Source organism: Macrosteles quadrilineatus, unplaced genomic scaffold (genome assembly GCF_028750875.1).
Source record: "Macrosteles quadrilineatus isolate MER2022 unplaced genomic scaffold, UCM_ALF_1.0 Scaffold_8__2_contigs__length_117827958, whole genome shotgun sequence".
Lineage (NCBI taxonomy): Eukaryota > Metazoa > Arthropoda > Insecta > Hemiptera > Cicadellidae > Macrosteles > Macrosteles quadrilineatus.
In genome coordinates this window covers 106,345,622-106,360,838 of record NW_026542601.1, presented here as the reverse complement: position 1 = coordinate 106,360,838, position 15,217 = coordinate 106,345,622, and the positions used below count along the sequence as shown (strand labels likewise).

Below are 15,217 nucleotides of genomic sequence, written 5' to 3'. Positions count from 1 at the left end.
TGTAGAATAAGGATAGTAGTTAGCTTACCTTGAAGAAGTTCATATAGGCCATGGAACATAGAGAAGAGACACTGATCACAACCTTTGTCAAGTGTAGAGAGTGAAGAGAGTTTACAAAATGGCTGTTGTCATGGCTGTTGCCAACTATGCAGTGTTGCCAGTTTATTTACAATTGTGTACAAAACATATATTTATTTACATACACTCATATGTACACTAGGCCTGTTTTGCAATTAGCTAGCTGCTTTATGATCAGGTTTATCTTAGTAAGGTAGGTAGTTCAGGAGTTGGTTACTTAGTGGAATACCAGTTCCCAGCTCCTTAACATGTAAGGGTTGCTATCTTCCTTTGGAAGAGATTTTAAGACTTAAGTTGTATCTAGTGTCTCTTGTCTATGTTCTATAGCCTACCTGTACTTCTTCGAGGTAAGCTAGCTGCTATCTCCCTTATTCTATAGTTCAAATCCTGGCCTAGAGCCTTTTCTTGAGCAACTATATAACAAATATCTCAATCTTGATCACTCGACTCACCTTTCCAACCAAGTAGCCATTGGGACTCTGTCTCCTGGTCTGGCGTAGCTGCTCGTCTACCCACCTGCCTGGCGCAGTAGGCCAGCTGGTGTCCAGGTCCTTTGGTTTGACAGCACACAGATACATGTCCACAACTGAGGGAGGCAGTTTTGCCATATCATCCGGCAGACGAAACAAATCAGTCACCTGCAAGGGACAAAAGTAGCAATATCTACTGTTAGGTATTCTTGGTAAAAGGACTTTAGGCAGAAATATAGTAGACTCCCTCTTATCCGGACACCTAACCGGACTACACTCGGCGGAAATGACATCTCTTTAACCGGACAATTTTTATCAGCACATTGGTTTAACCGGACTAGATTGGGCAGTACTGAAACGTCTGTTTTCGTGGGAAAGATTTGAGACCAGTGATCACGTGTATTAGTACAATGCTCTCCTAAATTTAAGTCGAATATCACAGTCCGTTTTAACGAGTTTTTGGGGATGTCGGTTTAACTGGAAAATCCGTTATCCGATAAGAGGGAGTCTACTGTAGTTTGATATTGTTTTGGATAGGAAGAAAAGTCTTAGCTGTACACTGTGTCTTATAATTAGGTAACATATGAATAGGTATATGACTCTGTTATCTTCTCTTCTGTGTGATCGACAAAGTTGTCAGTGGCTATGAAATATTTCAAATGTGTGTTTATTTTTGTTTGAAAAGACTCACCTCTTATCTGTAGGTAAGTTTTGATCTTCCTATAAAAAACCAAAATCTGCTATGGAATAGAGTGCAGTTATATTTTCAAAAAATCCAAAACAGGTACATGTTGAGGATGATTTGATTAGATTAAATATAGTGATATCGCACTTATCTCTAAAGCTAGAACAGCTATACAGGTAATAAATAGTACCAGTCTACAATTGACTCAAAAGTATTATTTATGTTTTTAATACTGGAAGTTCTTATCAATTATTATAAACCTTAACATGGTTTTATTTATTTTTGGTTAAGTATAGAGGCTTAGAGATTAGGAGGGGTTAGGATTATTCACAACTGCCAGCGCTTGTGAGTTGTGACCAAGTCGAAGTTAAGTTTGGAGGAAATAAACCAAAACAATTGTACGATAGCTATAAAGTAAAATGTGTATACTGTATAGTGTGAGTACTACTTGCATGCTAGTTTAGTTTTAACAAGGACCAAAGAATTTTATATTGGAAATCTATCATACGATATCATGTTATCACAGTATGAGTAAGCTTAAACACTAACCTTTCGATTGTCAAAACGACCGTTGTCTATCAACTGGATGTCAACGTTGGTTACTTCTTTGTACTTGTTGTAGTCCGTTATCCTGAGAACGACTGCTCTTTTGTACTCATCAATTGATGTTTCTACTGCAACTACGTCACCGACTTTTGGGGGTCCATGCATCCGCCTGAACAAAAACACAGATTTAAATCAAATGATTATAACAGCACAAAATGTTATTGTGTGAAAATGTTTCCACATGTCTGACTGAAATGTTGCTATAGTATGACTTGCTAATAAACATTCCACTGATTGTCAAAATTATCTTACCCTACATTACTTGGTATAGTAGTGTTATTTTTTTTTTTTTTTATTTGACAGACAATAAAATATTGTTTATTTTGTTGTTGTTGTCAATTGTGACATTTTAAAAGTTTTTTTACCAGCTGCGGTAAATAATAAATAGACCTACTAATAGTGCCTTCATCCTGATCGTGAGGATGTTGACACCACCCGCGTGACAATAGTCATGATGTTCCCATTAATTTGAACACTGCGATTATCTCCAGTTTTACACCTTTCTAGCATAGTGAACGTGGAATGGAGCATAAAGGAAAACAGATAAGGCAAAAGCAATGTAGACGTACCAAGAAGATACCTCAGTTTGCAATAAGATATGCTTCCAGTTTCTCAAAAAGTTAGAGTAGTACTTTGACTTTGACATTAATTCACGGCAAACCCTAGTTACAAGTTGTTTTGAACTCTAAATGCAATGTTTGCAATGTGTGTTGCTAATGTGCGAATGTAACATCTACTTTACGGTTGTTTAGAAGGTAGACTCACTTGTTTTTGTCAACAACAAAGTAGTTGCTAAGCCTGAAAGGAAGGGTCAGCAGGTTGCTAGGAAGCCGCTGCCAATTGTCCTTCTCCTCGGCATGCTCCAGAAGTCTAACGGAGAAGTGACTAGCGTTGTGGACATGATGCACGATCATCTTCACCCAGCCTTTCCTGTCACAAACAACTTCAGACGTTAACATTGAGGGTTGAGGTTTTGCATAGGGAAAAACATAATTCGTAATATTCTAGTGTAGTTTTCTTTTATTTCATGAAATGTGTATTTTAGAACACTAGTATACTTAGTCAAAACTCAAGAACACTTTACAAGTTGTTTGTTTTAAGGTACAAGTTAAAAGTTATTGCTAAGGAGTTGATTAATAAAGGGTTATGTTGGTGTAATATTTTTTATGTGTTGTTTGACAAAATGTTTAGATATAAAAATGATTAGGAGAGATATTTCAAGCAGCCCAATATAGTGTTTGTGTGACAATTACAACCAATGTGATAATGAAGAATGTAAAATTGTTGTGTTCAAGGTGCCATTCGTTTGTGTCTCAAAGTGAAATGGTCAAAACTAAACCAATGTGTTTTAAAACGATCTATGCTGCTGATGATGAAACAAGATGAGTTTGAAACGTTTACAGCATGATTTTGAAAATTGTTTTACCATAAGGGCTACACAATTAGACATCATTTAATGATAGCATATCAAGAAATCAACTTGAAGTGCATTAACTTGAATTCGTTAAGGGGAGAGTTAGGAGAAGTGATTTAAGTTTTGAATTTGCCATTGTGTTTTAATGTTTATTTTTGAATGGCCTATCTTAATTAATATGACAACAATATTTTAAGTTCACAACTGGGATTAGTAATGAGTGACGAATAATTTTATGTTTTTGACTGAGACAAGCTGATTATTTATTCTTATCTGATCAAAAAAAGCCAATCAATGATCAATGATGTCTGGGTCGACTTGTGATTTTTGAACCATCAAAATGCTTGCTGACTTCTCAGGATTGAACCAGCAGCCATAATATTTTGACTTTTGAGGTGAACTCTGTAGACTCAGAAGGAATGAATAGAGGTGCTCAAATGTCACTTAGAAGAACGTCACAGACGGACCAGCCTAGAGGGAGCAGATCACCTTGTCTCTGGAGCACAGTGTCGCCAGAGCACCTCGTCACTTGTATCCGAGCTAGTTTGACATTGTCAAGTCAAGGTAGTTACTGTAATGAAGTTTTGGGTCTCTTACATCATTCTTTCCGACCCAATCCTCGCTCAGTAGAAAATAATGTTAACGAAAGTGAAATATACTAATTTATGTTTGTGGAGAAAAGTTTGTAGCCTATGTTTATTGTGCCTATGTGGGCTTTTTTCCATTCAGTAAGCACCCTAACCAAACAAAAATCCTCGGCCCTTATGCCCTATGTATCATGACGTTTAAACTATGATTACACTTAATCCAGATACTTTTTTGCAATCAATAGTTATAATTACATATACTTCAAACGCTCAGATCACAATCCATACAAACCTTGGTACATCATCAGGGTTGTCCAGTTCCTTATACACTGTGTGTCGGGCCTTGCACTGCTTTATGTCCCAACACTCCCCAAACTGCTTCAAAGTCTCACAAAGTGGCTCGGACATCCTCTTCTGTTGTCTTGTCTTCTCTATTTCCTGTTGAAGAAAAAATATTTAACATAAAAATGACTAAGACTCTTAATTACTTTGTTGATCGTAAGATAAATAGTACTTGCATATAAGTTTATTGAGATTGAAATCCCTACATAAAATGCCTTGTCACCCCTTTCTTCAATATTCTTAAAAAAAACACAAAAAATTAACTATTCTAGAGGTTTTAAATGCCTTGTTGCTAACACAATCCTTGGTTGTCTGAATGGTTGACCTTAGACATGGTTGTCGCTCCTAGGAGGTCATCAAAAGGTCTCCAGGGCACATAAACAAGCATATATACGAAGAAATGATACTGCATGGCTATACAACTAATGATCACGGCTGAAGGTTCAGGGTATGGGTCTACAAATAATATAAAAATGTTTGGGTTCGTGTCTCGTTTATGTGTTCTAGAGACTTTTTGACGACCTCCTAGGTCAGGTGTGACAACCACGTCAAAGGCTTGGCAATGACAGCTTAGTGTGTCGAAACCAGTCGCCATTGAGACGACCAAGGATTACATTTGTTACCTCTAGAATAGTAATTGTTAAGTAATCCTGAAGGCAACACCTCAAAAATGAAGAACAAACAGAACACACACCTCAATCGTGCACTGCACCGACTCAGGGAGAACTGTTCCTAATCTCTTCATGAACTCCATCACCCCCGGAGTCTCAAGGTCGTTCTTTTCATCCAGCAAAATAAACACCTGAGGTTTGGGTTTTGATTCCTGTAAAAGTAGGGAAAATCCAAATGAACTATTGAGAATAACTCTAATGGTCTTATAGTGAGTCTTAATTTATCCATGTACTGGCTTAACATCTGAACTAATTTGCTAACTGAACTTTCAGTTTACAAAAAGTGAAATCCCCAGAAACTCAGAGGAAGAATACCAAGTTTGAGAACTGCTGGGTTTTGGGAAAAAGAGCAAATATTTCAACTGAGCCATAAGTACCATTTTCTTGTATTCCTCATACATTGATTCTACAATTACACTATTCCAGTATTAAAAAAATTTTGTAACTTCATCGAAAAAATCAAGACTGCTGTGTTATGGCAGACCAATTAAGTGTGACCGTGAACACGTCCTGTAGTATTACATCAGGATCCTTATCTTTATTTAACTAACCAGTTTTGGACTTTAATCTTACCTTTTTCAACAAATTGTTGTAGCGCTGCATCATGCAAGCTAACCTGTGGCTGAAAGTAGTTTTAGAGTTTGGCATATTGTAGTGTATGAGAACACTAGCGTTGGTCAAAGGCGTTTCTTCTAAAACTTCATCGGATCGGACCATGATTGGCATTGATGCCTCTTCCTTCCAAATCTCCTCACAGCTATTTTGATTTTGGTTCCAAAGGGCAGGAATCTCTGTTAAAACATTGTGAAGGTAAATAGGTACAAAAGTGTTTTTAGACTTCTGTTTTCTGTTTTTTCATTTTTGTCAATGGTCAATACACTGTTAATAGTCGCTAAAATATAAGTAGTCGAGTAAAGTGATGATGAGTAAAGTGATGTAGGAATTCCATAGGCACACTTTGTCCCTTTGTAATCGTTACACAAAAGGCACTATTTTAAATCAACTCCTTTTTAATTAATACTCAAACAAAACAGGATTTCAGGGTGGGATAGCCATTTATTAGGTAATGTTTTGCATTAGAAACAGTGTACTTTCAAACAGTATACAGATAAAATGAAGTTATGACAATAATAGGTTTTACACACCACTGTCAAATAGTCTAATGATTATGATTGCACAGTAGCTTACAAGTTTTGTTGCAAAGACAACATTTTAAAGCTTGCAACTTGTCAAAACCACAAATAAAACCAACACAACATAAACATAAAAATGGTGTCAATACACAAACATTTAGATAGCACTATCATCAACTCCGAGTCTGCTACCAATCCTGCACTGTGCGCTGCGCCAGACTAATTTAGCATCATGACAGCGTTAACTAAATATTTGTGTATTCATACAGTTTTTATGTTTGTGTTGTGTTTATTTTAATAAGACATTTTGATTAATTGCACGCTTTTAAAAATGCTGTCTTCACAACAAACTATGTAAGCTACTGAGCAATCTGAATTGTTGGACTGTTTGACGAAGGTACGTAAAACTTGTTATTGTCTCAACAAAATAGTCTAGGGCCAGAAACGCCCCTGAAGATGGATTTTGATTAACTGTCATCTTTTAAATGGGTTGTTTGACAGCTAAAATATGATGTGTGTGAATTATTTGATAAGGGAGGATGGACAAATGATTTGAAAATTAATAGACTGATTTATTATACAAATTGTCACAAAATAGACTCTGAGAAAAATACAGTATATTACAACTGCAAATTGTAAGCCCATCTCCAACGCCTAAAGAGATCAGAGAGTAGATTAAAGAATCTAATCTCTACAGAGGAAAAAGTGGGATAAGACAAAATATCTTTTTTGTGTACCTATTAGTCCCTGAATTTTTTCAGGTAACCTAACTGACTCGTAAATAATAAATACATAATTACCTGAGATACTAACGCCAGACAAGTCTTCATGGGCTGCAATAACATTCCTCACTCCCAAGTCTATCAGCACTCCGTACAAATACTTGACATCATCTTTGGTACGACACATCACCACAGTTCTCTCTTTGCCCTCCACCTCCTTTAGAATATCTGTCGAGAAAATAAACTGGTTCGTTGATGCAAAATGGTGCAATAATTGTATAATGTCAGGAAAGCAAAAAAATTGTTCACAATGGATTGGCATCTAGGTTAGAATTTACCAAAAAGGTATAGATTACCCGTGTAACTACCAAATTGATCCTTTGTAGTTTAATCTACCCACAGCTATTTTGTGTTGCAAAATATTTAGCACTTAAAGGATTCTTTAGGAGACTTTCAAATTTTTGGAAAAATCCTTGAATTTGTTTAACTATATACATAATAAAAATCACGCAACATAGAAAATAAAAATATCTGAAAAGTGTATGTCTGTAATGTCTATTAGCAAACTTATCACAGAATTTTTTTTCTTGAAAAATAAATATTTATTTTTGTTCTGTAGACTATATAAATTATTTGATTTTTATTAAAATCTCAGAAATTAACATCAAATCTTAAAACTACAAACCACACTTTTTATTTGAGATAACTAGGTTTAAACATATTAATCATTCCAACAACTCCAAAACATCAAACCTCTCTAACTTAATTCAAAAGTAACTTTGAGGATTAATGTCATATAGTGATTTGTTTGTTAACATGATTCCCGTAGGTAGTTTATGCGTGACCTTTCAGTGACCTACAGACAAACTAATAAACAACCAAGTGTATGTAGACAAGGTGTAACAACTCAACAATTCAACGTATTGGTAAATCTAATTCAACCAAATAATATTTTACACCAACAACAGATACTGACCAACGAGTTTCTCTACTTTCTTGTCTGCCTGGACGAAGATAGCCGTAGGTTTGATGCCGGCATACACACAGGCCTCCAGTTGAGAAGCTATGCATATGACTGGATTGTTGAGTATGCAAGTGACCAGCTCCATAACAGGTCTGGTCCACGTTCTGGCGGCCACAACGATCTGCAGACTCACCAGGATCTGGCGCTGATCCCTCGCCTCCTCCAGAGCATCCACAGCCACCAGTAGCTTTGAGATCTGTCAAGCAGTTTGGTGTAAAAATACAGATGCTTAAATAGTTGAAAGATCAAGCCCAGGGAAAAATTCAAACTGTCTAAACATTCAAATTGAATAAGTTTGAAGGTTTGAAAATCGAGTAGACACACTTGCAATTGTACAAACAAATACAGCTTTGGTGCTACTCAGAACATATCGAACACAAATAACTAATATTGTAAATAAATAAATAGAAATTTTAAGAACTTTTTTTACTTAATCTTAAAGGTATTGTTGGATGAAACGGTTTTTAGGCTCTCAAATAGTCTGTTGTACAATGTGGATCCAAAATAAGAGAAACTTTTCTTTCCCAATTCCAAGGTGACCATACAGTCCTACGTTGTATGATCTCATCCCGGACAGAAAGCCTCTCGCAACCATAGTCAGGTTCACAAGAGAGTCAGTACCCTGTAAGTCATGCAGCATGTCAAAAACCTGCACATGGCTTCCATGGGTAACATACTGGCTGCTTCACAGAAGGGGGAAACATGATTCAATTTTTTTAGGCAGAATACAAATCGGATTGCTGAGTTATGAATCCGTTGTATCCTGCACATGTCTTCCTTAGTGATACTATTACCATATGCAGGGAAGCAGTAGTAAACTACTGACAATATCAGTGACTGCATGAGTTGAAGCTTTGCCCCCTCATTGTTTGCCTATTCCTCCAATTTTAAATAAATACTAGAATCTAATGGTTTACTTATTCACACAAGGTCTTGTTTTGTTAAATAACCATTTATTTTACCAACTTTCTGGTTCAAGCTTTTGCTACTTTTTCTACAACAATCTTTCCTGATAAGAGAGAATCTGCTGTACTTGATGATGTTTGATCTGTGATCAATGCATTTGATCAGAGATAACTACTAACCTCATTTTTGAACTTGTCCAAGAGAATATCAGCATCGTCTAATACTAGGTGGCAGAGGAGGTCAAGATTTGTGAAACCATATTCAAGAAGCCTGAGAAGACATCTTGGAGTGGTCACCAGTATATCACAGCCGGTCAACAGCTTGTCCTGTAAACAGTTGATGTTGGGTTTCAAAGACTTCAGTGCCTGAAGTCCCGGGTTCAAATAGTGCCAATCACCAATGGATTTTATCCATGTGAAAATGTTGCAACTATCTCTAGACCTAGCCTAAAGTAACGTGGAAAAGAATTCCAGGCTGGAACCTAGAGGAAATAAGGAGGAAAAGTACATTTTAACTAACTCTTAAAGCCAAAATGCAAAAATATTGGACATAAGAGTATCCTGACAAAACAATTTTTAATGACTATTTTTGAGCCTTACCAACTGGCGATCGTTGACCAGATGTCTGGATTGATCTTGTCAAATAAAATTTACTTTTAAGAATTAATAAACTAATATTTACAGTATTTACACTACATGGCGGCCGGATTCACACTCAAAAGTCCATTGCAGTAGTAAAGTATTCCTCAATGGAATAAAAACACTTCCTACTCAGCCATTGTTTTAGTTTGACTTTAAAAGATTCAAGAAGGAGTTCTTTAATGTGAAGGGGCAGTCTATTGTAGAGCTTGTGTGCTAACACTGGAAAGCAGTCCCTGGTCTTTGATAGCCTACACCTCGGGACATCCACATTCCTTGCAGAGCGCAGGTTGTAATTGTGGAGTTGGTCTCGTGTAATATGAGGGAGCCTAGGGTCAGTTTTCAAGAGAAGGAGGCAGTCTAGAATGTATTGGCTATGTATCATGAGAATGCCGAGCTGTTCAAAAAGTGGTCTGGCATGATCTCGTCTACCACTCGAAGATAAAATTCTAACAGCAGTCTTCTGTATAATCAGAGCTCTAGTAGTGTTCGGAGCATGGCCCCATAAGACCAAGCCATAGCTTAAATGGCAATGAAACAAACCAAAATAGGCTAGTTAATAGGCTTATGCAATAAAGAGGCCTTAGGTGATTAGTATCGGGTAACACATAACCTACTGTGAAGTTTTAGATTCATCGAAACCTCAAAACAAGTCCTCTGAACAGTTGTCTCTCGCTAATCCAACATTTAGTAATCCGAAATGCCGACAGTGTTATTGTCCTTCAGCACATTTCTTTTAAAATCTTACATATACAGTCATAACATATACTAGCTTTAATAAAACTACTGTTTGAAACTTTTCATTGACTTCAGTGTGTTTTTATACTGTCCCAAATGATAAGTTTTATAATTAATTATAAATACTGCAAATAATACAATGACTACAAATTCTTAATTAGACATAATTGGTACTCTGACACCCCATCTGGTTATTGAGGGACCACTGTAATAATAACAGAAGACTGTTAACAACAAATGTGTTAATCTCTTTTCTTAGTTAATGCATACATCCCAAAGGCAAAAGAATAAACTACATGTCTCCAGGTTAATTGTGTTGGTTCTGACTCACCCTGAGTTCTAGCTCCGCCCCTCCCCCGTAGCAGTGCAGGATGGAGGTGGAACCCCTACACAGTTTCTGGAATAGGTAAGCTACATGTTCTCCAGAGTCCCAACTAGGCGTTACCACCAGAATCTTCGGTCCAAAACCTTTAGGTAACTGCAAAATCATCAAACCAATCATTACAGCAGTTATAATTTTAATAACTAAAGCAACATCCTTACCATGATGAAATCAAAATTTAAAGAGCAAAAAATAAGAACACCATTGTTGTACTCTACAAACAATGCATAATATCTCACAGCAATATATTTTTTTAGTTCGGTCAATATAAATTGTTGAGAAATATTTTGATGATGTACTGGCCAAAGGTTATTCAAAACCTGAAACTATAGATCGTCAATGAAGAGACTGTAGAGAGGGAAATAAGACAATGTATAACAATAGACTGTTGTAAACCACTACTTAGAGTTTTTTTCCAAGTTACCTTATCGTAGTACTCAGAGGTAGATAGGTGGGATGCTAATGGCACAATGTATCCGACTGTTTTGCCAGTTCCCAGATGACTGATCATTGCAATATTCCGTCGTGCTAGGATTGCCGGATAAGCCACCGTCTGTATCCGATTCATATCTCTCAACCTAAGTTTTTCCAAATTCTGAAAACACAATTTAACATTTTAAAATTTGTTTTTTTTTACCATGCATGCTGTTGCCCTTGTCTATTTCTGATATGAGATTTTGTAAGATTGTTTTGAGAGAATTTGTGGTGACAAGAAAGACAAAACCACGAATATTGCAAGGCCCCAATGCTTTACATAAGGATAAATAAAACCACATTTAGAAAATTGGAAACAAATTATCACTTTGGAAACTTAAACTTTTTGTTATATTTAAGGAAATTACAATTAAAGAAGAATCTGTTAACTAAATTACAATACATATTTTTTAACCAACTAGAATAGTCTGAACAAAACATACTGATTGCAATAATAATTACTAAGCCAGTTTTCCTGCATTTCAAGCTACTTGAAATATAATTATATGTTTTGAATTCAAAATAGAAGATTTGGTGGGAATGGGAAGATAGAAGATTTTTTCCATGAAAAGTTGTTGCTCTTAAAAACTAATTGACTTAAAGAAAAAAGAGGGTGTAAAAAATATAAGTCAAATATCAGTTTTTAAGAAACTATACTTTGGTAAAACTAAACATTGTACACTGTACATAGATACAATTTTAAATTAGTAAGCTCAACACTTTCTCAAAACTAAACATATTTCCCTGATTCTAGAGTTGACTTAAGCTAACTTGACCTGTGGACAGTGCACTTGAGTTTAAAGTTAAAAAGCACAGTAGAACCTTGATAGTTTGGCTTAACTTGGTCATTAGGCTGGATTTTGAAAAAAGCCGGACCATTTAAATTAGTGAATAAGAGTTAGGCCTACCATTAGTGAGTTTGAGACAGCAAGTTCCTTCAAAGAAAAAAAGCTTAAATACACTGTTGTTTTATGTAAAAATAATATTGTTGTTAGTTGTTTTATGTAAAATAATGTTAGTAAATAATTGATCTAGGAGTGATTATTTTTTATGTAAGGGTGGGGAGTGTACATAGTTAGAGTATGAATGTAGTTTGAGTTTGAAAAACTAAACTCGTAAGAGGAAAATAAAAAACAAATATTTTGCCATATTGTTTCTCTTTAGTGGTAACTTTGGTCTTAAGTCAACTCTTAACAGTGAGCAAAGGAAGAAAACTTAAACTAACAAACTGTTATGAATGAATTAAGTCTTCCTACATTAAAATGTAAGAATGCTCTGAAACTTGACACTACAGTCGGGGCCATAAAATCGGGCGGGTGGGTATAAATGCGCTATTGCAACATATGGGACCCTGGCAAAAATAAACTCATCACACATCTCCTTTACATTATACTCCTTAGACACTATATGTTTCAGTCTCGCAATCAACTGATAGTTAAAACGCTGCTTTGAATTGAATGAGAATTGTAAACGCAAGATAACAAAGTTAACAAGGGTTTACAATATCTACAAGAAAATGATGAATATGGATATTAAAATTATGAAACCATACAAAAGTGTGGGTAAATAACCTCCCTATATACCACAACAATTTGAAGCTCATAAGTGTAATAAATTTGTTGTAATAATTTTACAAGTTTGAGATTAACTCTAACATTGTGAAGAAATACCAATATTTTCTACTTTTTTCGTTTAATGAGATCAGTGTCACCTTCAAGCAGTCGCCGCACATGGCGGGCGTATGCCGGTGCCGATATGGCAAGGTTGCAAAATCACTCACCCGTCTGATTTCATGTCCCCGACCATAGGAACCAGAACTTTGCTCTGTCATTTATTAAATAAAAATAAGTTTACTCATAGGCATATGACTATTCTGAGAATTCATAGCAATGTTTAGAATCTGTATTCACACTAGGATTGCTTGGTAGCTCCAACTTGCTTTGCTTAGTAACACAATCTTCTTCTGCCACACCTTCTTCCTCTAAAATTATTTATTTTGTTTTCCCAAGGCTTACTTTCTACAATTTTTTTCACACAACTTCGTATGTTAATTGTTAACATTTAGTTAATTTAATTAATTTAACTTAAAACATAATTTGATATGTTACTGTTTGAAGAGTAAATATAAAATGTACAATGTTTTAGTTAGCTGTTGTGTAAAAAATTTTAGTTTGAAATTTGATAAGCAATAAATTATATTCAGCATGTTTGACGCTGAATTTTTTAGTAGCATTTTACAGAAATTTTTTTATATTCCATTTTAAATCAAATTAAAGTAACATCTGATAACTTTTTGATGGATTGTATATTTTAAATTTGTATCGCCCAAATAGGGCTTTATGAACTGCAGTTCTGAATATGTAACAAAATATGTTAAAATTAACAGGAAATAGCACACTATAAAATAATAAATGCAGGCTAAATTTTTGAAAAAAATATTAAATATATTTACAAAAATTAAATTTTCAGACATGGATACAAAAAACTTTTGCAACGTTTTTAGGAGTGCCTAAATTGTTTTTGAAGTCGACAGACAGTGGGACTAAACAAAGAGTCTGGCAAATACGGTTCTATTGTATTAAGGAAAATAAACTTGTAATCACACCCATCTTAAGCAACAAAAAACAACTTTAGGTACACATAACAAAAAGATCAGTCTTTTTTATTTGAAATAGAGGTGTGCAGGCAGCTTCCTAGCTGAAACTAGCTTAGCAAAATTGATAATGCCTTCAGAATCATGGGGAATGATCATGATTTTGAATTTTGAATCCCGTAGGAAGTTGATTTTCCCACTAACTGAGATGATAGTGTCACAGTCACAAATTATAGTCAGGGTGACATTGTGATAAAATAATGTTCACTACACTGATTTAGTTATCTATGATTACCTAAAGTAATCCTGCTTTTCTACTAACCATATAAAACTTGAGGTTATGTTGTTAAATAATCAGTTAATTTTGATTGAGCTGTAAATAGTATCTCACTAAACACTTGAGGAATTGTTGAAGGTAATGGCATTTAAATTTGAATTTCCTTCTTTTAGTGTTCATAAAGAAAGTAAATACAAGCAGTAGACATGTTTAGAGACTTCCATATTTTCCAATTTTATGTGTTAATATGAATTATTCTAACTAGGATTAAACAATTTCTTAGACCAGTCCCTCACATCTTAGAAACACTTATCTCGGAAAATTTTTGACCTTGACTATTTTTCCTCATTAACCCAGCTATGCTAGCTTGATGTAAATGTTAGTGAAACAATATACTGTATCAATTTTTATTGGAAAAAAATTTAATGAGGTGATATTTTTTTTAAGTGCCATTTCTCATTTAACTCTCTACATAAAAACATTAAATTGCATTTAGAACAGAAGTATTGTGAAAAGTGAACTTATATTGCGAGGCATTCATTGAATACAAAAGCTTAGCTCAAATAAAATTTTAGCTTGCACACCCCTAGTTTAAAGAGACACAAAAAACCATCTAAAGCTAGATTATAGCTTCACTTACTACAGTTTCACATTAGTTGTTCAAGATTGAAGATTATTTATGTAAGTAGTAGAGAACAATAACAAATTATAAAAGTACACAAAACTTAAAATTGTACAGTATAGATTTAAAGAGAATGATGAAAATAAACCGTCCTCAATAGAATACATACTATTACTAACTTCTGGTCATAAAAGGTTTAAACAAACAATTATGCCTAATGATAGCAATAACACTAAAACGAAATATACAACATAATTAAAACTGATAACATTTAGAAACTAAATCAATAATACTTTGGTCTGAAAGCTTTGGAATTAGGTTTTTGTCATCTTTCAAATCAGTTTAATCTCTTCATTTAAGATGTGGAGTCTTGTGTGACCTGAAATGACCAAACTCTGAATGAACTTTAAGATCAACTAAATATTTGGAAATCTCAAAGAAAATATTAATAGAATGATTTTACCACTAAACTCAGTTTGTAATCAAAAGTTTCTCAACGATTTTGGGACCTATCCATCTCTATTCAAAACACTATGGATAACATCACGAATCTGAAAATCAAAGTTTAATGAACTTCAGTATAAAGATGAAAACTAATTTTAAAAGCAGACATCCACCTATACTCTTTTACTAATATTCACATTCCAAGATAGGTACTAACTATTAACTGCTGCGAATAACTTCGTCAATGGCCTGTAGTAGTTGTCTGACACGAAAGCAGTAAGGGATGAGTTTTCTGGACCTGTTTAAGTTTTAGTGTAGAAGCGTGTTTATATTTTAGTTGAGTAAAGTTAGTTTTAGATAAAAGAATCAAACACACTTATTTCTTACAGTCAGTTAGTTTACAATTAGTAA

The 15,217-nt window shown here is 34.7% G+C and overlaps 1 protein-coding gene across 1 annotated transcript in view; it reads right to left on the bottom strand.

The window, feature by feature from the left end:
• LOC129000011 (putative ATP-dependent RNA helicase TDRD12) overlaps positions 1-15,217 on the bottom strand; it is a 62,003-nt gene that overhangs the window by 26,472 nt on the left and 20,314 nt on the right. The window contains exons 9-19 of the mRNA XM_054426855.1: positions 10,821-10,991; positions 10,346-10,492; positions 8,818-8,964; positions 7,685-7,928; positions 6,787-6,936; positions 5,427-5,644; positions 4,877-5,005; positions 4,133-4,278; positions 2,605-2,769; positions 1,783-1,948; positions 531-716 (exon numbers count right to left, since the gene is read on the bottom strand). Coding sequence (XP_054282830.1) covers positions 531-716; positions 1,783-1,948; positions 2,605-2,769; positions 4,133-4,278; positions 4,877-5,005; positions 5,427-5,644; positions 6,787-6,936; positions 7,685-7,928; positions 8,818-8,964; positions 10,346-10,492; positions 10,821-10,991 — 1,869 coding nt within the window. The remainder of the gene's footprint in view (positions 1-530; positions 717-1,782; positions 1,949-2,604; positions 2,770-4,132; positions 4,279-4,876; positions 5,006-5,426; positions 5,645-6,786; positions 6,937-7,684; positions 7,929-8,817; positions 8,965-10,345; positions 10,493-10,820; positions 10,992-15,217) is intronic.